The sequence below is a fragment of the Dermacentor andersoni genome, chromosome 1 (genome assembly GCF_023375885.2).
Source record: "Dermacentor andersoni chromosome 1, qqDerAnde1_hic_scaffold, whole genome shotgun sequence".
Taxonomy (NCBI): Eukaryota; Metazoa; Arthropoda; class Arachnida; order Ixodida; family Ixodidae; genus Dermacentor; species Dermacentor andersoni.
The window spans coordinates 364,193,829-364,220,876 of NC_092814.1; the positions used below are offsets into that span (position 1 = coordinate 364,193,829).

General features: G+C 46.3%; 1 protein-coding gene across 1 annotated transcript in view; it reads right to left on the reverse strand.

Moving 5' to 3' along the window:
* Positions 1 to 27,048, reverse strand: part of LOC126516650 (DNA (cytosine-5)-methyltransferase 3C-like) — a 362,078-nt gene that overhangs the window by 134,215 nt on the left and 200,815 nt on the right. The window contains exon 11 of the mRNA XM_072285857.1: positions 9,724 to 9,814. Coding sequence (XP_072141958.1) covers positions 9,724 to 9,814 — 91 coding nt within the window. The remainder of the gene's footprint in view (positions 1 to 9,723; positions 9,815 to 27,048) is intronic.

The following is a 27,048-nucleotide window of genomic DNA, read 5'->3' on the forward strand; positions in this document are numbered from 1 at the left end:
GATCTCCTTTCATGGTCACAGTCTTGTCTGGCAAAGCCTTAAAGAAAAGTGCTGTTTCATGAGCATTAAATATGTCATTTGGATCGTAGGCGGCGATGTGTTCGAGTAGCTGAGCGTTCTTCGAGCTGTTGGCAACGTCTTCGTTGACAGCGCCTCTTTCGCCGCACACAGTCTTAAAAACGAGGCCATGTCGCTCTCTGAAGTGCGCCCACCACTCTTCCGATGCCTTGAATGCATCGATGTGCATCATCAGTGCAAACCTCTCGGCTTGCGCCATGATAAGGGGTCCACTCAGTGGCAGATTTGCATTACGCGAGTCGACCACCCACCGAAGCAAAGCCTCTTCCAACTCTGGATGAGCTGCTGTTCGCAGACGCTTTCGTGACGCTCGAAACTTATCGCTTTCGAACGCCTGAAGAATCTGTTCATTTTTCACATACGTGCTCAAGGTACTTCTTTTCACGTCGTACTTCTTCATGGCTTCTTGTCGAGAGAGTCCGTCCTTCAGGGCCCGCAAAATTTCCACCTTGGTAGCCAAGTTCTTCACCTCGTATTTCGGCCGCTTCGCCGGCGTTGCCATCAGCGGAGAATGCAGTGACACGGGCGCACAACAGAAAAGCACCAATAAAGTTCAATAACTGAGCTGCGCTAAATCCAGCGGTCCTCGGCAAAACAGCGTGCAAGGATGTACCGCACCAACAGCAACAAACGACAAAATGGCCCCGTCGATAACGCCGACACATGCAAAAACAAGGAGAAGCACCCATCCAGCCACAAGTCGAGCCAATTGGATTGGATTGGCCAAGTTTCAGCCACTTGATGTCAATGGCGATGCTGCGTTTGGGCAACGAGGCGTTGGTTTGGGTATCACTCTTGTGCCGCGTTTGCCGTATTTTCGTTTTTGAGCCTCGGTGGCTGCCCTAAATCGTCCGAATTATCCGAGGTGGGCTGGAATCCGTCCGAATTGACGTGAGTTTCGTCCCATAGACTCCTATATATAATTGTAGGGACCAGGCGCGAAGGTCGAATTATCGGATTTTCCGAATTAACGGAAGTCGAATTAACGAGCTTTCACTGTACCTGATTAATGACATGGATGTGCTCAATTGTGGAGTATCCCTTCCTGAAGCCAGCCTGTTCCATTGGTTAACTGAAGTTCAGTGTTGCCCTTATTCTATTCGAAATTATTATCTTGGTGAATATTTATATAATACTGGGAGTAAACTAATGGGCCTTTTTTTTTTCAATTCTTTGACGTCTCCCTTTCGTGAATTAGTATAATGTTAACATTCTTCCAGTTGTCTGATACCCTTGAAGTCGACAGACAGTTCGTACAAAGGGCCGCCAGTTTTTCAAGCATTATGTCTCCTCCATCTTCAATTAAATCAACTCTTAATCCATCTTTTCCTGCCACTTTTCCCCGTTTCATGTCTTGTAAGGCTCTTCTAACCTCATCGCAAGTTATAGAAGGAGTCTGTAACCTGTTCATTAATACTGAGAATGGAGGTATAGTGGCTCCTCTGGGTACTGTACATATCAGTATAGAATTATTCAACTGCTTTTACTATATCTCCTATATTGCTGATGATTTTACCCTGCTCATCTTTCAGTGCATATGTCTTGGTTTGTCCTATGCCACGTTTCGTTCTTACTGATTTTATGCTGCATCCATTTTTACTGTTTCCTCAGTCTTTCTCAAATTATATTTTCGAATATCCCTTATTTTCTCCTTGTTGATCAGTTTTGACAGTTCCACGAACTCTATCTGATCACTTGAGTTGAACACTTTCATGCTTTGTCGTTTCATTATTAGGTCCTTTGTTACTTGGGGGAGCTTGCCTACTGGTTGCCTTTGTGCCTTACCTCCCACATCAATTGCTGCTTCTGAAGCCAGCCTAGTTACGGTTCCATTCATTACATATATGTGATCTTCATCTCTCTGTTCAAAGACTGCATATTTGTTCGCAAGTATCAGCTGGAATTGTTCTGCTTTTACCCTTACTATGTCCAGGTTGGCCTGTTTCTTCCTGACCAATTTTACTCTCTCCAAATTTAGATGAATCCCAGACCTCACTAATCTATGATCACTGCACTTTACTCTGCCTAACACTTCAACATCCTGCACTATGATGAGATTACCAGAAAGTATGAAATCTCACTTCTTGTTTCACCATTAGGGCTTCTCCAGGTCCACTTTCTGTTGCTCCACTTCTTAAAGAAGGTGTTCATTATTCGCAGCTTATTTCTTTCCGCGAATTCTACCGGCATCTCTCCCCTGATGCGAATTACGTACCATACAACTGAGAAATCAAGGCAGAAGAATTTGCATAAACTGGACTGCAGCAAACATTTTAGTAAAGGAAAGAAACCAGCACGTGCCATTGTTTCACGCAACTAATGCTGACTATAGCAACTAATGTTAACTAAATGTGTCCACCCCTTGACATTATCAGGACTACTTTGTACCTCAAGCATTTTGCTTGATATTGTTGCAAAAAGATCAGAGGCATGATTTCTTGGCAACCTATGATGCACACAAATGTCGTGTAAATGTTGTCCATGGTAAATGCTGCCACTACTACCTGATACTGCGTATAAATAAAGTTTTTTTTTCCCGCAGTTCTACGTTACAATACAAAACACGTGGAATAGATGACGCACTCGGATAACAGGACATGCACTATGAATTGCACTTCATAACAACGTCGGAAAGTTGGTGTTTGCTTAAGGTGGTCTTAGCAGTGCAAAAATAACAGTGAGAGAAAAGGCTTATTCTGAAACAGGGCATTCTATACATTCGGTTTCATTTTATTTTGGTATTATGGTACATTTATAGAATGCACAAAATTCTAGGAGCACAAACTAAAAGCTACAAAAGGCTTGAGGGGGTTTCCACCCAATAATTATGCTTTAACAACAAGAAAGGAATATAATTACCAAACTATACATGAGAAATATAATACTAAAAGTATAACACTATAAAGGAACCTATCTAATTTTCTGAATAACATCAAAAAAATTTAACAGCAGCACTATAGAAAAAATTTGGAGGATGCTTCAGTTTCGCCTTTAGGAGTGGAACGCGATAGCATTTAAAGATCCCCGACTGTTTCTCACACTTCCCGGCAACTACAGCTTATGTAACCCTAATGTTCACCGGGAAATGGTGGCGGCAAATGCTATGCACGAAGGTGAGCTTTCTAGTAGAAATGCGGCCTCTTGTGTGGGCAGCGATGCGGCGGAGGTGAGCACTATCTCGAGCTGTTGAAAGGAACCAGGCGTGCCGCTTTATGGCCTTTCAGATTTACGAAAGGGGTTTCTGTTATGAGTTTGCGTGTAAGAGAATGATGTTTTCTCGTATATTCAAATTACAATCCGACGCTATCATGTCTGTAGGTTGTGTACAAGTCATACTTTACGCTTTTCCTGACATATTTTACCTTGAGAACTTCAATTAGTTCAATAATTTCCTTGCACTACATGGAGGGCCTGCGTAGTTCGAAATGACTTATGCCGAAACGACATTCGACGCCGGACGCCGAATGCCAACGCAGGATTTTCTGCGACACGGGACTTTTAAAGGGCCCCTGAAACGGTTCAGACAAATTTTGTAGACGCGTAGGGTACAGCTTAAGTAGAACATTCGCACCACAATTTAAGTGAAGCGTTACGTATTAATGGAGCTACCAGCGATTACAAGTTATCCTCCTCCCTAGACATGCTTTTCCTCCTCAACTCGTTCGCCGAGCGATCGGGGCTAAGCTTCGCCTTCACTGATTCTGCGTCACAATGCGACGTCACATCGTCTACTTCTGGTTGTTTTGGAGCCCGCCCCCGCACGCGGGAAACCTCTACGCTAGCGACTTGGCCGTCGACCCCAAGTGAGAGCTATCGAAGCAGCGTGCGTTGCGAGCATTTTGTCGTAGCGCCAAATGTGCCTGGTATTCCGGTAATCACACACTAGCAGAACGTTTCGACGGAACGGTGAAAGCATAAACTCAAGCTGATGAAGGAACTTTAGTGTAGACGTACTTGAGCTGCCTGATCGGTCTCCACGGTCCAGCCACCCATTGGCGTAGAGCTTAACCAGCCAAAGAAAGAGCTAATATTGCTCTAACTAAGTATAAAACATTTTAAACATTTAAAAAAACAATGTGTTAATGATTACACTCCTGCAAAAAATTTACACCAGCAGCAAAGAAGAACACATTTTGTTACTGCTACTGTGTGTGGTTGAGCTCTATGCCACCAGGTGGCAGCACCGTGCAGACCACATTTGCGCTTCGGTTCATCCCCTGAAACGACACGCAAGGGGACATGGCCAGGCCCTGTCCCCTTGCGCTTGCGTTTACCCTAATACCAGACTCGCGAAACACTATTGCATTAGTAATCTTCCGGTGTAAAGTGACGGCCGCAATCGCGCGAATCCTGGTGCCCATTGGATAGCGGCTGTCCAATGCGCTGCAGCCAGTTCCCTCATCTACTGGCTTGCAGAAAGACATGATGTCACAGCTTTACATATTTCAAATCGCTATATTTGCAGTCCACAACGCAACAAAGTCGAATCATAGCGCTCGCGAGAAGACAGACCGACACTGACTGTGGAGCTCTCGTCAAAGACGGAGCACGTTGTAACACAAGCAGACGACACTTGCTGTGTGCTGGAAGTGCGTAAGTGTACTGAAAAATTGTTTTTGTGCATTCTCTTTATGTTACTTTCTTCTTACAAAAACAAAGTAACTAACATTCCAACTATTACAAACATCATATGTTTACCATAAAGTGGGAAAAATTATCAATCACGTGCCCTGGTCAGCCAATCGGATAGCTTGCCCCACTGACGTCATATGGGCGATTTCTGTAATATGGGTAGGGGCAGCTTAAAATTCCGCCGAGCAGTGTGCTGCGATCGGCAGCAATGTGCATTCTTAAAGCATTATAATAAATTACACGCTTTACGCGGAGCACTTAGATGTGTCAATTAATGATCAGAAGGACCTACTCTAACGACTCGATACGTTTGTAGAAAATCGTCAAAATCGTTTCAGGGTCCCTTTAACGCTGTCACGTTACAACTATGCTGGTAGTTTGAAAGAGTAGGCAATTATATGCGATCATTTGTTGGCCACAGCACGAGTCAGTGGCTAAAACCAAAAAGTGATCCATGCGTGTCCTACACATTCTCTTTCTGTCAAGTTTTGCAAGCTTCTTCAAGTACAGATCCTTTGTTGCGTCTTATTACAGGGTGTCTACCAAGTTGACATTTCCAAATTCCCTGAGTTCTCCAGGTTTTCCCTGAGTGCCATTGCAAATTTCCCTGAGTGATGCAGAACTATGTTTTATGTCAAGACGGGCTGAAACCATATCACCCGATGCTGTCACTCTCTAGTAAGCTATAGAAAAAATTTTAAAAAAAACGACTTAATCTAATTTGAATACTAAGGAGTAGTGTTCATGTTATTCAAAAAGAGAATAGAAGGGGGGGTTAGTAAAATGCCAGCAAATAAAATGTCTTCAAAAAAAATTGCAAATAGAGTCGGACATTTTCAAATACGAATAAAAGGAGATGGATATAGAAGCAAATATTTTCGAATATGAGCTATTTCTATCAACTGATAGTAAGCTCAGTGGTATTAGGCCCGAACTCTGTCACAATTGAGATTCTCTCTCAACAGCTCGTAAGTCAACCTCAACTGTCCTGACATACTCTCAGCCCGCGCACGACTCTTGAGTGTTGTGTTTCACTGCTTTAACGAGTTTATTTTGGTTTGGATGAGAGACACTTGCAGCTCGGCATTAGCCAAAACACAATTTTTTGAGCGCTGGCTCCTTCAAAACGGCGGCAGCAAGCTTTCTTTCCTGTTTATTCCTCAACGCGTAGGTCATTTTTGTTCTTGTTTTCCTTCCGCCACTCGTTCGCCCCAAAGACCATTTGAAGTATCTTTGTCAGTTGCACAGTCTACGGCCGATTTTTCGAACTCCCAGGGGCCGCGAAAACGTCCGGAAAATCGGCCAGTTGGAAAAAACATAAATGCGTGTCATTTAGTGCCTTTAGGGGCTCAAACCGCCACAGGCACGTTCGAAAACGCTCTGAAGGCCTGTCGGTACACATATTAGGCATATCGGTGCTCGTACTGTGACAGGAAATACCGGGTGCACGAGTGTATAATTAAGGAATACATACTGCGTTCCGTGGCAATAGCCCCTTCCTACGCTTGTTATGCTTCACTGCAATACTTTTGCGTATGCTTCACCAAGTAACATTTCTGTACAGAGGCGAAGCTGACTTTCAGGAAACGGCGTTATGCAACGCACTATGTTTTCCAAGTTTCTAAGCCAATCGCGAGGACCACAAAGGCGGAGTCCGTGCCATTGCTGACAGCAGCTAATTCTTTCAATAAAAAACTCGGCATCCAACGGCAAGAATAGCTTCATAGCGAACATAGAAGTAGCTAGGCCTAGCGTTGCCGCAGTGGCGGCAACTGCTGCCAGCGGATCTGCGTGCGAGAGTGCCGGTTCGAGGTGGCGAAGTAATCAAAATGGCAGCGGTGGTGCCTTTGATTATTGCCGTTTCGGACCTGCGGTCACGGCAAAACGTCCGGAAAAACGGACGGCGAAGAGTTCTTGCGTCGGAAATGTCACACGTTCTGATATGTTGACTCTATGGGGTACGTGGCGGTGCCGCGAAGCCGTCCAAATTATCGGGAATCCAGAAAGTCGGTCGTTGACTGTACATTGGCAACTCCTCCAGCCAACGACAGAGCGTCAAAGACGATTCATTACGATTCCAGTCTGTTACTCGAGCCAGCATTACCGCGACTTTCGACCCTTTCAATAAAATTGCCGCTAATTTTCCCTGATAGAGGCCCAAATTCCCTGAGTTTTCCCTGACTTTTTCCAGACTACTCAAAATCCCTGAGAATTCCCGGTTTTCCCGGTTGGTAGACACCCTGTATTAGTAAAGAATCGTACAAGTCAACGACAGGTATTACGTTTACGTTTTTAGATATGACCATTGTGTGTGCGTTAAACGGAGCATTGACAATCAAATGGACAGTCCTTTTTTGTAATCTAGAAAGCCTCAGAATGTTGGAAATTATTGTGGTTCCCCAGATAAGGGAGCAATAGCACAGTTTCGACAAGAAAAGTGAATTATGCAACAGTTTTACACTTTCGAGTAAAAGGAATCGCGTGTGCGATAGTACAGCAACTGTTCGAGAAAGGAACAAACAGAATCAGACTGCTAGTCCCAGAAATGTTTTCATTAAAAAGTATACCAAGACATTTCACAGCAGAAACCATAGCAATTTTCAATGTCGCAAAAAGCGCCAAATCAAAGTTGATTTAAAACTGCTTTTGTTTAAGACGTATTTATTGTTAGACAGCTGATAAAATTCCACGCATGCAGTTTTAGGAGTACATTATTTGCTCTGGTTTGAATTTCCAATAACTCTTATCCTAAAGAATCTAGTATCGTCAGCATAAAGTATAGATTCGGTATTTTCATCTAGTTTTACTACGTCATTATTATTGACAAGTATACTTGTTTATCTTTCTCGGGTGACCGCTTTTACAATAGATAACACAGGTTAAATGTTATCGCTCAGTGCAGGACGTGCCTGCATGTATCGGAAGTTTCTTGAATGTTATCGATGGTTCTATTCGTTGTCAGTTGTCACCGAACCTTCTGTAATCTGACTGTATGCGCAACACGAATTGCCTAGTACTTTCTGGAAGACACGCAGGCACCAGTGATTATTCTGGGACCTTCAATGACTCATCTATAAAAGCCGATGTGCTTGCCCCACAGTTCAGATTTCGAAGATCGCCGACTGTGTTCGCTGCTATCATTGTGCTTAGATTTTAACTTGCTTTTGTTGGCACAGGCTCACCCAATTAAAAGTTATCGTATTTATTCGCATAATGATCGCGCTCTTTTGTCAAAGAAATTGACACAAATTCAGGGGTGCGATCATGACACGGGTTAAATTTCCCACAAAAAGAAACATTTTCTTTTTTTTATCCCGCATTTGCTGCGGGATGACAAGCAAGGCGGCTGCCACTGTCAGTGTCGGACACCAAAACAAAAATGGAGGCCGGAGGAGCAAGCCGAACGCGCCAAACATGATTATTTCCTTTTCTCATGAGTACATTAGCGCATTGAAACAGTTTCTTCTGTGTCAGTAATAAATATTATCGTTAATATCGGCAAATTTGCGACACTAACGTAGCCATGTGCACTTTGAGGGGACAGAAACAGAGATGGGCATGCTTAGCTGCCAGTGACCTGGAACACATGGCGGGCATTCTGCGGAAACTGCAGCATTTGTCTTCACTGCTGTCCTAATACGGCACATTTCTGCTAAGGGTGAGCGAATATCTTAGCTGCGTTACAAGCGTCGGCGTACGAATAGGGTACACTTCTAAAGTATCAGTGTAAACGTGGCCACTATCGTTGCAGATTGCGATTTATTACGTGCCCACGAGTGCAGACGAGAAGAATCGAAAGGCACCCTTTATGTTGTTGTTGTTGACCAAAACCATTATGAAGCCTACAAATAATAAAACCGAGGCAAGTTTGGTTGTAGCTTTTTTTTTTTTCATGGCAGTGCAGAAAGGAATAAAATGGGGCTGCTGCTTAAGAATGCTGGGTGTGTGCAGACCGCTTGGTATGTCTTCAAGAGTCATTCGCGTAGCATTCGACAGATGGTAAGCGCGATCATCATTAGCTTGACTTGGCACACAACATATCGCTGCAACAAGTTCAGGGTGCGATCATTACACGGAAAGAAAAAAAATCGAATTTTGATGACAAAATTCAGGGGTGCGATCATTATGCGAGTAAATACGGTAGTTTCGTCGTTCCCAGTTTTGCGACTGTTTTCTTCATCGTCACTACAAGTGACATCTGTTGGAGATGCTTTAGCGTTCACGTACCGGACTACCCCGTCAACCCCCCACACCGAAGACAACACCAATGTCGCTCTGCACCATCGAGCAAGCCGCAGGCTACAAAACCTGGCCACGGAGCACGGACATCTACCTGAGATGACCAGAAATATTGTGGCCAAGTCAACAACCATAACAGCAATCCCAGCGTCACCCATCAAGCTGCAACAGCCCAGGGAGCCACCGACTTTCTGCTATCGTCATCGAGGGTGACCAATGTCTACTGCTTGACGGTGAAACATTCGTAGCAAGAGGGATCGCTCGACTGCATGGAGGAAGAATGAAAGTCATGCTGACAAATTTTGCCCAGGAGTTCAGGCACATCGACAAGGGCGCAACGTTCGCATACATCGAGAAAATTGTGAAAACGAGCAGTGCGTTTGTCCTCTCGGATTCTGCTGCATCTACCTCGATGACCATAGTTCCCAAACCAGTCTTTGACATATATTCAAGCCTCCCCACGAGTAAGCAACAACAGCTCGAAAGTCTTCAACAATACAAAGACTGCTTTTCGACATCATCAAGGATTCAGCAAACCTCAGCTACTACTCTAAAAGAATACTTTGTGGCGCTCCTACGGAAGCGGCGGACGCCTAAGCTCATTCTATAGCTTCTCAAAGTGGTTTGAGACAGCATGTATCTTCGGAGGCCACGGAAGAATAGTGGTTGCAATGGGCCGGACACTTAACGTGATGGCTTTGTGTAGTAGTTGTAAGTCCAAGGTAACTAGCTGCCGTGCTCACTAAACGATTCAGTGGCCGTCAAAACACTCACCATAGAGTCCTTTCCTATTTGGGTTGACCAGCGCAAGATCACTGCAGGGGGATCCTCCAATGAGCAGGTCGATCGGACACAACTGCTGGAGCTGCAGTAGAGATATGCACACAGCATTCAAAAGAAATCACTTCGCAGAAAAGACACATTGACTATTACATTAAAGAATACTTTGCAGAAACAGCAGTCAAAGTCGATTTTGCTGCACTTAATGTTTTCTGTCCCAACTGCTTATGCTAAGTTATAAAATACGCCAAAGCTTTTATTTTCGCACGATTAGTTCGAAAGTCATGTGCCCGCGAAGCTGTGTCTTGAGTGACCAATTTACATCGGCGACCCTGCACCAGCGGCTTTCTGAACTTTCTCATTCACTTTCGTGAGAGGACGCACGGCTATCGGTTATGTAGAATGGCACAGTTTCGTTGCAAATCCACTGTGCGCCCTAAATGTCCTTGCCATTCTCTAGCACGGGCATAACAAAGAATGCAACCTGTGCTGCCGTCAGCCCACTGACGTCCCAGAAGAGACCAGCGTTCTGCTTTCATTATGTTCTATCTGACAACATAAAGCCTGAAAATTGCAAGTGCAGAAAATTGGTTCCTGCATGATTAGGACACATAAGTTTTGTTTAGAAAGGTCAGTTTATGCATGACTAACATGAAGACAGAATTCAGCTATGGAAAGCTTTCGTCCTTCGTTACCCCTAAATACTTCTCAACCATGCACATTCCTAGCCCTATCTGTAAAAAAAAAAGCAAATTCCAACACAAGGCCAGCTTGCGTCAGCCTGTGCCTGCGTCAAAGAAAAAACTCATGAAATCAACTATAACTGAGTGGCGCCAGCCCCCTTGAGCATCAAGGCCCCCTAAGCCTCAATATATTACTGCCTCGTGTTGCATTTTTGAAAAGCTGATTGAGGTGATACATACTCACTATATGTAGCAATCTGGAACACTCGGAGCGATTTTCTGAGGATGTGACAGCCAGTGTAGCCCAGTTAATGCCGGAGCAGTTAAAGTCACCACCTAAGATGATAATGCATTTTGGATATGTTTTAAATATTCTGTTAAGTGACTGTTGAAAATTATCAATAAAATCAGAAGAGCTTTTTGGAGGGCGGTACAATGCACTCAGGACATATGTGATGCATTTAGGCTGCATCATCACCCAGGTAAGCTCCAGTGGGGTGTCAAGTGAAGCCAAAGATGGCTGACAGTCACTTCTAATGGCAACCATCCCACCACCTCCTCTACCCTCGTTCCTATCTTTACGAAATATACCTTTACGAAATATACGAGATAGCTCGTTGTTTTCAACATCTGCCGAAAGCCACGTTTCAGTTCCAATGATGACATCTGCAGAACGCGTGTTTATCATTGGATTGATCATATCAGTTTTTGGGAGTATGCTGCAGAAGTTGGCGAGGATAATAGCTGTCTACCGTTTTTTACTTCTACTGTGCGCTGAATTTTCTGTCGCTGATCATGACGCCCTCCCTGTGCAACTATCTGTTTTACAATTTGTGAAAGCGCATCATATGTGTAGGTCTTGCCGTGAAGGTGTAGTTTGTTGTAACAAAGTGTAAAATGTTCGTTGTTCACACGGTCATTCTTTGCATTCTCTTAACTTTTACATTCTAGTTGAATTCTTGGTGAAAAATATTCCTCTAGCAACACTTTAGGTAGCACGTCCCTTGGTTTGGATGCATTCCTTACACTTTGATCTTTCATTTTAAAATTGAGAAATTTAATCATAATAGGGCGCCTCAAGTCAGTCCGGCAAGGGCCAATTCGATGGCACGTTTGATGTCAATAATTTCAATTTTAAATTCAAGTTAGTACTTATAAAAGTCACAAACTTTTCTCTCAGTTGTCGCATAGTCCTCGTCATTTGAATCAGGCATGCCCTTTACAAGCATGTTATTTCGTCTTGATCTGTTAAGGTCGTCAACCACGCCAGTGAGTTCCCTGTTCGTCTCCGACACGGCTGATTTAACCTGATTTACTAAACGTCTAACAGAACACATATCGCTTTTTAGTTCAAAAACACCATTCATGTTTTGCTCAATGAGGCCAACCTAGGCTGCTATTTTGTCAATGTCCTGTTTGCTTTTGTTCAGAATGACAAAAGTACTGCTCTATCTTTGTTCATTCACATACATAAACTCTTTCAGAAGGACTATACCATCTTGTCTCTTAGGCCCAGGGTTTGCTTCAATGTCACCAACGTGAAGAAGTAATAAGGCAAAGCACGTGGCTGAGAGCAGGAAGCAGGGTCTCAGCAGCAGTGAACCAACGAGTGTGGCGGCTACATTACACTGACCGATTCCAGTGCCTTTGCCGCACCACCAAGAAAAGAAAGGCGCGATTCAGGCTCGACATGTTCGCTGTTTGTTGGTTGCATAAATTGCAAGGGCTTTCGTCGTAGGGGCTACAGATAGCAGATGCTGCCGTCGGTAGTGTCAGGTTTACGCAATCCGGCAGAGATATACCAGGCAGCAGAGGCGGCGTAGGCTGTGAGTGAGGCACAGCCACAGTGATTCTGTAGTGCGAAATCAAGGCTGCCGCATGTTCTCGTTGGTACTTCGCTGGCCCCGGAGTGTGACAAACACTCGGTTACATGCAAGGATCCAAGGCCGATGCATTTTCCCAAAAGTGATTAGGCTGAGGCACTCCACGCCTTGAGCAGGACAATTAAGTGGTCAAGCAACGTCCTGCCGAACAAAAGTGCACTGACTGCCCGTATCTAGAAGGAACCGCAGCAAAATTGACTTTGCTGGTGCAACAGCCCAAGCTATGCTCGTCTGTTGGAATAAGGGCATCAGTCTGGTACCACTCGTAGACACAGGTGTTGCAAGAGGTGGTGTGTCAATGGATTTCAGCCAACTTGCACATTTCACGGATGGCATAGAGGCGTTGCCCAGATGTTTTGATTGGTTTTGCCTCGGAGTACACAAGTTGCACAGCAATGTCAAGTGTTCTCCAGCACAGTGAGCACATTGCTAAATTCTGGCCTGTGCAAGGCCTGTGGGCCTGAAGGTTCCTGCGTTTATGTTCTGAAGTGAGCGATGTGGAGCATTCATTAACTGTATGGTTAGACACATTACACAGGAGGCAGGGACACGCGCACGGAGATCTTACTTCAATTGATAGAGCCGCTGTAGAGGGCGGGTGTAGCTCCAGAGGTCAAGATTCATGAAGATGCCGCTGACTTGTATATGTGCTGGCTTGGTCGAGACAGCTCTCCTCCCTTGCCTCGACTTGAATTCGTAGGAATGTCATAAGATGTTTCACTTGCTGGGACTTGTCTTCTGTAACAGCTTACGTGTCAGCGTGGTTCGATGAAGAAGCCTCCTTCAGCCACTAACAGTACTGGATACCATGGGCAGGTGGTAAGGCCTAGATGATGATGCATCGCAGAACAGCATCATACTCGGCTGGTTAAATGCCAAGGCCATCCAGTGCACTTGTGCGGAACATGCTCTCCTCATAGAGAGTTCGAAGCTTGTCGATATCTGAACTATGAAAGGGTGCCATGGCGAGTAGGAGGTCCAGATGGTCATTGAGCAGCACTTCGCAATGGCCAAACCAGTCAGACAGCACATTGATGGCGACGTCGTTGTCTGCCTCGGTGAGGCGGACACCCTGAATTTCTGTTTTAGCTGACCCAGACAGATACGTCAGCAGATATTTTCCTTTGTCTGCCTTGGATAGCGAGTCACTGCAGTGAAAACTTGGCTTGTACTGGTCTTAAAAGCCTTGCCAGTCGTGCCCCTCCCCAGGAAAGATTAGGATGTGCAGCTTTGCAGGGCAATGCAGGAGAACAATGCCACGGGCAACACAGCGGGCGAGGCGGATGGGGCAGCTGGGTACATTGGCGAGATAAGTTGCGCTGTAAGACTCGTGGTGGAGCCAACAAAGTCAGGAATGACTGGTCAACATGGCTCGGTGGCGAGGCGCGCGCTTGTCTTGGTAATGCTGACCTTTTGTTCGTACTCGAACGTTTTGGTCAGGTCCACTCCCAGGTCTTCATCTGTGAGCGTATCTTGTATTGCACTGTCGAACTCGATGAATCCGTCTGCTTCGCTAAGACGAGCTCGAGGTGCTGGTGCAGCACCCGCACAGTGGCGGCCTCATCTGTCAGCAGGGAGTTGATCGTAGAACTGGCCTTGGTGATGACCCTCCAGACGAAGCCGCGCTTGATGCATAGTTGCTCCGTTGCCCGAACTCGAGGGCTGGACAATAGGGTTGGTTTCGGCACCATTTGAAATGTAGCAAAACGACGGCAATTAGACCTGGACCTGGACGTCAGACTCGTTCGTCATCTGGCAGTTACCGAGCAAGTAGCACCCGTGGCCGCTGCTCATGCTAAGCAGCCATTTTATATGTCGAACAGGGAGCGTCGAATGGCTTCAGTGCACACTAACTCAAATCAGTCAGGTTGTACACATAATAATTCATATCCCTGAAAGCCATTTCGGTCTCTGTAAGGACAAGTCCATCAAAATCGTGGAATAGACCACCTATTCACGCATCATGTATGGCCTCCCTTATGTCACCCTAACATATACACAATGCCACTGCCTGAAGTAGCACTTCGAAAATGTCACCATATAAAAATGGGTGTATGCCGTTATGCCATGAGCATTGACGTTCAAGCGGCTACACTCCATAATACGCTTGAAGAAATGCTGCAAGCCAACAGCGAGGCACAACATTGTCTCCGCACCACTCATCAAGGCCACGAAATGCTCCATAGAGTGAGCTACGACGGCAGTAACCTGCCTGCTATTTCTAGAAACCCTATGCCATGGGATATGATACCAAGACTCACAATCCTGCCCATACCAAATAATATGCATCCAGAATCTAACAATGGGCGTTGCCAAGCCAGAGCTGACAACCTACAAACTCCCACACATGACACATATTATGTGGATACTGCTCATATTGCGGACAGAACCACCACGGCTGTTGTTGGGACACGAGACAACATCGTGTGCCATCACAAAGCAGTCCCATCGCCCACTGACACTGAAGTTCTCGCCATAACAGAAGTTCTTTACCTCGCCCTCCATCGGACAAACAATTACTGTTCTCAGTGACGGTCAAACTGACCTTCGGGCTTTCGAAAACAGCACTGTGCCACCTCACCTTTGAGCGACAATCACTTCCCAAATGCAGACTCACCCCTCCCTTCACGTCCTGCTGTAGTGCTTGCCTGACCACCATGGGGACCCGGGTAAGGAGGAAGCTCATACCCTAGCTCATGACACCTCTACACCAAGCAGCCCTATACCACAGCCGGACAGATATTGACTGAGGGCGCAGTGAGCAGAGCACCGAAAGCATCGTCGCACACTCCTCAAAGAACTGCGCCAGGACACGCGTATCCTCGCTCCTCCACACTGTTCTATGTCCCGTCATGTGTGTCCGTCACCAGGCAGGCCCAGACACTGACCCTCCCATTAGTCCCATCGAGCACTGCATTGCATTGCGGCCGCCCATCCTGCCAGATGTGTAGGGTTACTCCGACGCTCTCCAGACATACTGGAGCTGCCCCTGAGCACCCTCATCACCATTCTACCATGCCTCACATAACGGTACTAGGGAAAGTTAGACCAAGGCCCCATGGCACACCCAGCCAACGCTCTGGCCTCGCCCAATTTCTCACATCCTCTACATCCAAGGGGTCAATCCACGCACCTTACTCCAGGCACCTTCATGAACATCGGTTGTACATAGAAAGGCGATGCGCACAAAGCATTGCCACAAATAAATGTTTTCTTCCTAAGCGCCGGACGTAAGAATCATGTGCTCCTTCGGGTGGAGTTAGCAGGTGCCAGCAGCCGCAGCCTTTCTTCATCGAATGCTTCCTCAGAATACAGGATTGTACTGCTACCTCTGCCAACTCGAGCAAACGCCTTCAATACGGTTGTTCTGCATTATGATGTGGTGGGCAGACCTACCGCCATGATGACTTGGAAAAGGCTAGAGAATCCCAGACTGCTTCAAAAACTCGAGTCGTTTGGTCCATGCCATACAGCTACGTGTGGATCACAAGCCGCCAATATCAAAGATGCTTAAAAATTTTCGAGCCAAAGGGCTTAGATGCTTGATCATAGATCCCGGCAAATGTGAAATTCAGAGCAAGGTACACTGGTTGCCAAATTACGTAAGCATGTGAAGAGGATGTTTGACATGTGTGGAAAAGTGATGGGTACCTCCCTAGAAAGGTGCCGTTTGGGCAAGCTTGCTGGCCTCCAGTATTCTACAAGACCCTGCGCATGACGTTGAGCGATGGAGTCAGTTTAGACTCTGGGCTTCATCAGGTGAAAATCAATAGTGGGTCTGCCTTGGTTATCATGCCTGGTCGAGCGTCACTGTGCCTGCAATGTAAGAAAACCGGGCACACTCGTAGGGAATGTAAGGTCACATGCTTGTCTCATACACTTTCACAGCGACGCAAGTTGCTAACGTGTTATGTGCACAGGACAGGGGTCCACTGCACTGCGCGTCCAAGCGGCATACGCTAGGATTTTCTTTTTTTTTTTTTTACGTGGAAGCATTAAATGGCTCATGAGGCTTAAAATCCGGCGTTGGCGGTGTGACCACATGATGGTACAAATGGCTAAGAGCTCTCGATCTTTGGTGGCAGTTGAACACACGACCATTGGTGTTAATTAGGGCAAACTTATTTAAAGCACTCAAACCCACCATCTTTGGTAGGAGTCGAAAACACTACCTTTGGTGTTAATTAGGGTGAGGTTAATTAAGGCCCTGTTAATTAAGACAAGAGTTAAGGCTCTCAAGCCCACAACCATGTTGGGAGCCGAACACAGACTTTTGATCTTAATAAAGGAGAAGTTAAGTAAGGTAAAGTTAATTAAGATCTAGTTAATTAAGTCACTTGAACCCGCGACTTTTCGTGAGAGTTGGACCCTTGGCCTTCGGTGGTGGTCGAACCCACAAACGTTGACGTTATTTTAGGTGGAGTTATTTAGGTACAGTGAATTAAGGTAGACTTAATTTAGGTACTTCAACACACAACCTTTGGTTGGAGTTGAACAAAAGACCATTTATGTTAATTAAGGCAAAGTTAAATTACCGCAACTGAATGAGCATAGTGATTGCACGGTGGTCACACTGCTTTCGCATTCATTCATGAAGGGATAACTAACCGCCCCTTGATTTCTTTTATTTATTTAATTAGTGTGTGGTCAGAAAGCATGCATGTTCTTTGACGACGATCTGCAGTGCGCACTGTGGGGGCACAGTACAGATGCAGAGAACGGATTCGTAGAACGCGGTCCTGTAAGCACCGATTTCAGATTTCGCCGATGCTCATAATTTGTCCACACAGATAATCTTTAAGTGAGACTGTTGTAAGCGGTGTTGCAGCACCGGCTCCAGAGTAATTTGCTGGCTAGAGAAGCTGCCTAGGTTTGGAATGGCCTGGCATAAAAATGTACATGCCTAGTGTTTCTCGCTGAAGCCGTGACTAACTAGGTGGAAATGGGAAGTCATTTTGTAATAAGGGAGAGTTACTGCGCTATTAACACACGAACAACAAAAGTAGAAGAGGTCACGCGCCAGTGGACAACTTACCGCTCTACTGAATTGGGAAAGGGAAATGTAGTTGTAGAAAAAAAGAGAATAGTTTTGTTTTTCAATAGCTTTACCTTTAAGAGCAAGCCCCATCTCTGTAAGCAGTGGCCTACCAAACTTTGGACTCTCATTGGCAATTGCATCTGTGAAACGGTCCCGCATCTGTGATCATGTCCCGCAGCCTGGGCTGAAATCAGGATTGCCGAGTGACCAGTGAGCATGCATACTATGTACATTAAAGAGAGTCTGGGCTGTAATTAGACTTGCTGAGAGATCAGTGACGTGCTGTACAGTAGTGTGGACTCTTAACAGTCATTGAAGGACTGAAAGAGTGACACACTGCTTGCTCTATTGTTCAAGTTCTAATTCATTTGCTTTACATGTCATGTATGTGCACAGAAAAGTTTACCCTTAAACATTTCTTCTCCATGTGGTCCACATCACTTCCTGTCTGCGTTTGATGATAATTGCCGATCCTCATCCGAGAAACTTGACGTTCGAACAAAGAAGGGAGAATCACAAACATGAACCGACGTATAAACCTTACTGTGCCCAAGTGCGAGAATGATAGGTGCTGACTACTGGGGGAGGGGAACATACCCCACGGTGATGCCGAAGCCTACACTACCCCCTAAAGTTTCATTACCAGAGTTCTGTTACCCACATTAATTGAAGTTTCTTGAGTTGTCTCTACCTTTTCACTTAAAATTTTATTGTGGCTAAAACCTGACTGCATCACTGTTGGCACAGACGTGCACGGCTTATACTTCATACTTGTAAATCCTGGCAGTAGGAGGGCAAGCACATTAGAAGCCCCAGGGCAGCTACCTCATTCGTATTTTCTACCTTCAAATTTTTTTTCCCTGCCACTGTAAGCACCATGCAGAGGCACAACATCTTTAAATATATACAGAGGACAAAGTTTATTTTATGTTTAAAGAGAAGGAGGTAGCCAACTAACAATGCTTTCTAATGGTATGGATAGCCTATGCCTAGAGAATCGATATCTTCCTGCATGATAACCTCGCTTTAAATTGCTTTGCATGATTTTCTGACCTTGAAGAAATATTGCAGACTTCAGGGACAACACACCGTTTCACGTTGTCCCTTCCTTCAAGTCTCCTGTTTTGCTTGCGGCAATCTTTTATCAACAGCGTGTGAAAAGCATGTGAATGATATGTGTATCAGTATTGCTTTTCTTTCCAAGTAAGCAAAGCTAATGAGTAATAAAGAGAACCTCTTCTAATAAGTTACAACATTTATTAGGGATGGAAAGATTGGCACTTCCATGCAGAGGTCATAAATACATGCCGTATTCAGGGCATCCCACGTAACTTGAGCCGAACTTTAAAAGCATGCAAATGCCACATAGCTGGGCCGAACCAACGTAATGTTCTTTGGCACCGCTCGGAGATACTCAGATTATTTTTTGCATTCCTCCTAATTACCTAATTAGTCATAATTAATTGTTCGACTTCATAATTATTATAATTCGATGAAAAGTGTCAATGAGAAAAGTGTAGAGCAACATGAAAAACTCCGGAAATAGCTTTCTCTTGTTCAATACGTGCTACATAAAAGCTTTTCCAAGCGTGAAAGAAGCCTGCGAATACACGCAAAATTGCCGCGTGGCTGGCCGCTCAAGGCACTTTGCGTGTATTTGCGGGCTTCTTTAACGCTCTGAAAAACACTTTTATGTAGCACATATTGAGCAATAGAAAGCTGCATCGTGAGTTTTTCATGTTACTCTACAATCTTTTCTTTGACACTTTCCACCTAATTAAAATAATTAAGGTGGTTAATTATTAAGTTTAATTAGGTAATTAGGATGAATGCAAAAAATAATCCGAGTATCTCAGAGCAACGGCAAACATTACCTTAGTTCGGTCCAGCTAGTGGCATTTGCATATTTTTAAAGTTTGCCTTAAGTTATGTGGGACACCCTGTATAGTTCACTCAGTAACCGAAATGAGGTCAAGCCGGATTCACTCAAAATCAGAATCAATAGCAGTCATGCGCAGCAGAACTTATACTTGAACTCACAGTCAAAACAATTATTAAAAAAATAAAGGCTGCAGTTTAGCCGGAAAGGCGAAGCAGTATTAGTGATAGCGAAGTATGAGACAATTACACAAAGCAAGCTGGCACCACCGTGAGGCGCCAGATACTTGGTGGTGTGAGACAACAGAGGCTGTGTGTGTACTGTCTCCTGCTATCTGGTCGCGTAAATGTGCATATGAGACCGTCACTCCAGTTTCCTTGAAGCGCAACTGTTATTAAAGCTAACACACACACACACACACACACACACACACATATATATATATATAGTGACAGTCTGCCGGGACCTGATAGTTGAACAGGCACTTGTAGGTTGAGGACGCATGTACAAAAAAACGGTGCCTTATTTCGTTCAATCCGGCCGGTGGCCGGCCTTTGTCACGGAATCGCTGGTGGACCCCGGCCGAAACGTAGGAAATAAAGCATCGCCTTTAGTGCATATATGTATGTATGTATGTATGTATGTATATATATATATATATATATATATATATATATATATATATATATATATATATATAATGTAAAGGAGAAGAACAGACAATCGGCCGTCCGCCGGAACGCCTAGTTTATTCTGCTTCTTTTATGGCGATAGCAATGATATGGACACTCCAGGCGTATTTCTGCCGTCGCCTGAGGTTCTCTACAAGTGAAAGCATGTGAGGGTGAGCCGGAAAACGCGGTTCAACCTCGCGTGCGCGAGCGAGGCAAGGGGGTGAGACGAGGGAGCAGGGGAAGTCTCCTCCGGTGGCTGCTATGCTGCCTCGTTGTCCTCCTCACCCGCCACTACGTACAGAGTGTGGAAACAACTGCGGCATCTACTATGGCGTTGACCCCATGAATCACGGATGCCGTAGTAGACGCCTTTGGCGGACGCCGGAAGGACACATTGCCGGCGCGCGTGTCTTGAATGCGGTCTGCGACAAGGCTAAAGTGCGCGCCTGCGCGTTCCTCATCTTCAAAGCGATTTGCGAAGTTTGCAGAGTGTGCGTGGTGCCAGTAGCTTTGTATGCGCTGTGCTTTCAACGTTTCATACGTGTTGAAATGACAGATGCACGGAGGTCAATTGGCTCGTGGCTGCTGCCGCGATTCCTAACTCAAGAGTTTTCACAGAGTTTGGCTGTCATCGAGCGATGTTTGTTCATGTTTACATGTGCGCGCATGACACTGTGCTGGTTAATTTAGTTAAAAAACATGCTGACGGGTTAGTTGGTTCGAATTCATGATAGAATGCGTAAACACAACTGAACAAGGACGTAGAAAGAAGCAGACACACAATGACAATGCTGTCTCCGTGTATCTTTTTTTCTACGTCCTCGTTGAGTCACGCTTGCACATTATATTATTGTTAATTTAGTAAGCGAATGTTTACAAGTTTATCCGGCTGATAAAACTACTATCCTTACTTCGTAAAGCTATCTACTAATTTTCAATCGCAATCAGTGCTTCGCCTTTCCCACAGGACTGCGAATTTTATCGTCTCTCCTCGCACTAGCTGTGCAAGCGCCCCGAGGCCAAGTGCGCACTTCGTCTTCCCACTCGGCCACACTGCAAGTATTCAGTGCGGTTTGCAACTAGACAACTTAGCATGCACGCAACTTGTCTACAGACTAAAGTCGTCATTGGTGAGCTGTCCAGCGTGCAACCAGCTCTTCTGGTGGGCAGGACTGACTGCTGCACACTGGTCACAAGTCTCGCCGATGATTATGACATCATAGAGAAAGAACTTCAACAACAGGGGACACTCAGCAAAAACTGGCAACAGGAAATATGTACGTCACTCTAGTATTAATGTCAACCGTTTGGTGCCGCGAGCATCAAAAAAGAACGTAAAATTAAGTTAACAGACAGTGTTTCATTGTTTTTATTCTTTCTCTACAAAACTAAAAATACCTGCGTATAAATTATACTTTGCGGCTTACTTCTGTTTCCTAGCAACAGGCGAATGACGCGCCAGATGTATGCGCCATATGTCAAACACGCCGCCGAAGGGAGCAAGACTGGCTGTGCATTTGAGCTTTATAGCAAAAGACAACTTAGCCATCGTGGCGCAGTAAAATTGATGATTCGCACTGGAAGATGTTTTGCGATGCTTTCCATGAGCCCCAACATAATTTTAACTTATTTCGGTAGTTTTGGGGCACGCTGGTTGCACAGGGCACTGCGACGCAGTTTCGTGTGTACTGAATTTTACTGGGACAAGTTTTGGCACCTTCTCTGACCCCCAACATTATTGTAACTAATTTCATTATTTTTTGGGGTACTTTTCAAGCGCAGTGGCCGCGCCTGGCGTTGTGAAGCGATTAGCGAAAAGCAGCTCAGCCGTGGTACGCAGTTAAGTTTCGCGCTTGAATGCGTCTTACAAAATAACTTCGTGGCGCTTTCTCTGACGCCCAACATTAGTGAAAATTAATTTCAGTACCTATTCTGGTACTTTTGAGGCACGCTCGCCGCGCCTGGCGTTGTGACGCAGTTAGCGAAAAGCAGCTCGGCTGTGTGGTGCAGTTTTTTCGCATGTACTGAATCTTACAGGGACAAGTTCGTGATGCTTTCTCTATCCTCCAACATTATTGTAATTATATTGGTTGCATTTTGGGATAATTTTGAGGCAGACTCACTGCTCCTGTCGTGATGCAGCGAAAAGCAGGTCAGCCGTGATGAGTTATGGCGTACACTGAATCTTACTGGGACAAGTTTGTGACAATTTTTATGGCCTCAGCAACAACTTAAACCTTTTTTCTGTACTCACGCTTGTCGAAAACGCAACAAGCAATTGCCAAGAGTGATAACACAGGAGTGCATTGCTAGCGCCGGCACAACGCGCAACAGATAACGCCAAGGAGCTCAAACACCAGGAACTTGTAACTTGAAAATTCTGTCTTCTGAACAACTGAAGACAGGCTTTGTGCCCCCGCATTTGTGTTGAGTGCGAGTAGAAGCAATTCTGCGAGCGTCCAGGATGGTCTGGTTCAGAGCCTGTGTTGTGGCCACCTCTGTGTATTCGTAGCATGCTATCAAGTCAGTTGTAGCCAAGTTCTTTTGGAAACGCGCAGTAGCCCGTGCATTCATGCTCTTAAAGAGCAGGAAGTAAGGCCCGGGAAGAGGGGAATGCTTGGAAATAAGATGTTTTCGTGGTATGTACGGCATTGTTTGGGATGAGTCAAGTATTTTCTACGCCGTGTATGTAAAAGTGAACTGCTTTTGTTTGTAATGCTGCCCATTTACCACTTTCGCATGTTTTGCCTCTACACGTACTATTCATATGTGTCAATACCAAAATGATACATGCTTGTAATGTAGTTTTTTCAGCTGACGTCGCCCAGTGGAGCTTCGTACAGGAACTACTGCTGCTTACCTCGTGCTCCAACGTTGGATGAATGCACAAAAAGCCTTCAACGAGCACTTATATAAAGCAAACTAAGCATTTTATCATTTCACAAGGCGTCCTGCGTATTCTTTATGGAATTGCAAGTGGTACATATTCGATGGAGGCTTGTAAAGACCGTTCGCAATCATTTTTGCTTAATAATAACATGCTTTCACCAGAAGACCGCGCAAGCAAAAAAAAAGTCGATCAGCGCAGCAGGTGTAATGGGTACCAGCTAGCATTCAAAACATGCGCACCCAAAACCGAAATCGGAATTGTGGTACAGGTATTAATGTTGGCAGCTTGGTGCGCTGCAGTCAATTCGGTCACTGGGCCCTATGGGAGTGTCTGCTTTTGTTGAATCCTTTTTCTATGATGACCTTGTCGCAGTTAGGCACATACGGTAGGAGATGCTGCAGAGTGAACAGCCGTCGGGCGCTTCGCAGCATTATCACTGACTGATCGATCCTTGCCAATCTGCTCGAATCAGCCGGGCTCGACGAAAGACCATGTGCCTTGCACAACTGATCGCTTGCGCTTCTCGTGAGGTTCCTTGCAAAGATTTCTTGTGATGGTAACCTGCACATCTTGCTGTGTCTTGCGCGTACAAGCAGCTCTTTGATGAGGATGACCTCAGCTGTGTTAGTCTCCTTCACTTTCTTCAGCAAGGCCTCTCTCAGCGCGGGACCAACAGCCACACATTCGGCCAAAGACCGCATTGAAATTCAAGCAGATGACCACTCCGGACGGTTTTTCCTGCTGCGATCCGTGGGCATATCGGGTTCCTGGAGTGTTAGCGCCTCAAGTACTAAAGGAGCTGGTGCCCCCATGTGCTCTGGCGTTGATGAATTCGGGAGCCGCTTCACCGACTGCTGTGGATAGAAAGTAGTAACGAGCTTTAAAAGTGATGGTGTAGTGTCTAATTCCGATGCAAAGACCGAGATCCACGGTGGAAAAAACGGTTCACATCCGCGGTCTACCACATAGCAGGCTACAAGCCCGTCTATGAAAACCTTGCCTGGTGCAGCTGCAGCGGCGAGATCTTGCAACTCCCGGGCTTCACTGAGTTGCTGTCACTGCGGCTCGGCTAGCGGAGCCTGCCAAGTCGAAGCAGTAGTGGTGGTCTGCCACGTGTTTGTGCCTTGTGGTGGAGACGATGGGGTTGGATGGTGATGAGCCGCCCGGTGGTGGGACGACACGGGAGCGATGGTCGCCAAGCGCTTCCCACCGTCTGGGGTGCAGCCAACGGCGATACCAGGTGAGCCGGCCGCCGCATCGAAGCTGTAGCTCCCGGGAGCGCCATACGCAGAATTGCGCTGATCGGACTCACTGCAGGCATAACGAAACCGGCCAAAAGCAGCTATGAGAGCTGCCCTCTACTCAGGCGAGGACCGCTGCTTGATGCCTTCGCAGCTGTCCCATGCTTTGGTGCCACCTCAAAGTCGTGTTGCTGCAACCCAGCCATCTTTAGTCGTCTGGCCAAGCATGATGATCCCCCATGGCATTGACGTTGTGAACCCAAAAAAATGATGTCGTCTTGAACGCCACGAAATGCTCGTATTTCCACAAATGCCACCAGCTGGAAGTCACAGCACTTCATCTGCACCAGGCTGCCTGTCCAGCTGCCAGAGGAACCAGGGGCGATGTCCACGGAGAGTGCGGTCGTTGTTGTAGTCACGGCAGGTGATTCTACCACCAAAGAAGCGTCGAAAGCATACCTTGGTGGCTTGGAGGTCGAAGTACTGCCTGGGAGGATATCCTCACCAAGAGAAGCATGAACGGCATTCCCAGGCAGGACGCAACTGCTGACGGATGCGAAGGCGCTAGCCAAAACCTGGAGTTGTGTCAGCTGGGCGATGTCTTGGACGAGGCTACCCATACAGTCCTGCCCTGGAGACGCTGAGGAGGCTTTTACGTCATCCCTGGACGATGCAGTTGGTACTTGTGAGAGTGGTAGGGTGGCAGGCTGAGTGTGGATGGCGTGCCTGAGCAGGATGGACCCGACTCGCCGAAGAACCGTTTGGATGAGCTTAAGGTTGGAACTCTTTAAGAGAGGTTTATTGTAGACTGCGCCATTGTAAAGGAGAAAAGCAGACCATCGGCCATCCAACAGAACGCCTGGTTTACTTCTGCTGCTTCTTTTTCATTTTCATCTCTCCTCTCACTAGCTGTGCAAGCACCTTGAAGCCAAGCGTGCACTTCGTCTTCACAATACATTTATACGTATGTGGGGTTCAGAAAGCTGGTCGGGCCCCAGCCCCTCGTAAAAATGAAAACTTTCTGCCTATGGCGAGAAGTACCACCACTATGGCCATACTGAGGGTGCTGCAGCAGTCTATGATAGTGAGTTTATGGACGACAGCCCCTTCGAATAAGCAGCTTCCTTGCAACTGGCCAGGAAAGCGGTACGGCCGTAGATAACCGACATCCACAACCTTCACCATATCAAGCTTTAGTTAATGGGAACAGCGCTAATTCCACTCGTGGAAAGGACACTGGCGAGGAGCGTACAATATCAGTAAAACATTGATTTGGGCGAGTTGGTTCATCTCTATTCAAAGGTACAGGGTGACTGAGATGGAGATAAACACAAAACCAATTCACAGTACTTGTGGTGTGGTTCTGTGTTTCTTTGTCTCCGTCTCAGTCGCGCTGTGCCTTTTGTGTTGCTACAATATCAGTAGTTTAGGCATCACAGGAATGCGCCGCAGAGAGTGAAATTGGCGACCTATCGCTCTGCACAATTGTCCTGAGAACAAAAGGCCAGAAAACTTGGTGTTTTTACACTGAAAAGAAGAAGAGCACTGAAGCAGAACTTTATGGAACTATGTCTCCTGGCGGCCAAGTCGAACGCCACTTGGATCCTCCTGCGCTTGACACGGCAAAGAAAACAAACGACTTAGGTGAGTACCAAGTCAACTCACGATCAACATTAACGCTCCTCAAGCGAAAGCCCATGAAGGGACTCTCGTCAAAATGTGTTTGCGTGATCAGATTCTTCTGTTTCTGCCAAGACGCTGCACGTGGACACACGGTGAGTCCGTGGTGATTGTTGTGCTTTCATCTAGCCGGCGCTCCAGCAAGGCGGGCCGTGTGACAGAGAACACCCTGGGTGAGTGCGTGCGTGTGTGGCACGCGTATGTGAGAGCTTGCGAGTTTGTGTGTAGATGTGTGCATAGCTGTGTGTGCGTGTGTTTGAGTGCTTATGAGTGTGTGTGTGAGTATGTATGTGTGAGTGTGTGCGTGTGAGTGCATGGCTGTGTGTGTTTGTGAGTACACATGAGTCTTTACGTGCGTGTGCGCGTGGCTTCTCTGCATGTCTGCTTGTGGGTGCGAGTGTGTGCGTGCGTGCCGCATGTGTATGGAAGTGCATGTGAGTGTGTGTGCATGGCCGCATGTGTGCATGCGTAGGCATGCGTATGAGTGTGTGGCTGTGTGTGTGCATGGTTGCATGTGTGAGAGTACGTGTATGGGGCTACGTGCGTGTGAGTGCGTGTTTGTGAGTGTGTGTGCATTGCTGCATGTGCGTGCATGCCTGTGTGTGTGGCTGTATATGTGTGACACATGCACGTATCTATGTGCATGTGTGGGCATGTGTGTGCATGGTTGCGTGTTCGTGTGAGAGCATGTGTGTATGTGGCTGCGTGTGCATGGCTGCATGTGTGTCAGAGTACATGTGTATGGGGCTGCGTGCGTGTGAGTGCGTGTTTGTGAGTGCGTGTGTGCATTGCTGCATGTGCGTGCATGCCCGTATGCGTGGCTGTATGTGTGTGACACATGTACGTATCTATGTGCATGCGTGTGCGTGGCTGCATGTGTTTGCGTTTGCATGTATATGCATGACTGTGTGTACGCGTGCATATGAGCGTGAGTGTGCGTGCGTGGGGATGTGTGTGCGTGGTTGCGTGTTCGTGTGAGAGCACGTGTGTATGTGGCTGCCTGCATGTGTGTGTTGCTGCTTGTGTGTGTGTCAGTGTGTGTGTGCATGAAAGTGTATGTGCGTATGTATGCATGGCTGTGTGTGAGTCTGTGCAAGTACGTGTCTACGTACTTGCAGACACTCACATGCAAACACACGTGTGTGCGTGGCTACACGTGTGCATGTGCATGTATGTGGATGGCTGCGTGTGTGTGCATATGAGTGTGTGTGTGTGGCTGTGTGCATGCGTGAGTATGTGTATGTGAGTTGCGTGAGTGCATGCGTATGTGTATGTGCATGTGTGCATACGTGTGCCTGTGTTCACGTGTGTGCGTGAGTGTGTGTGCATGTACGTGCATGAGCATGCGGTA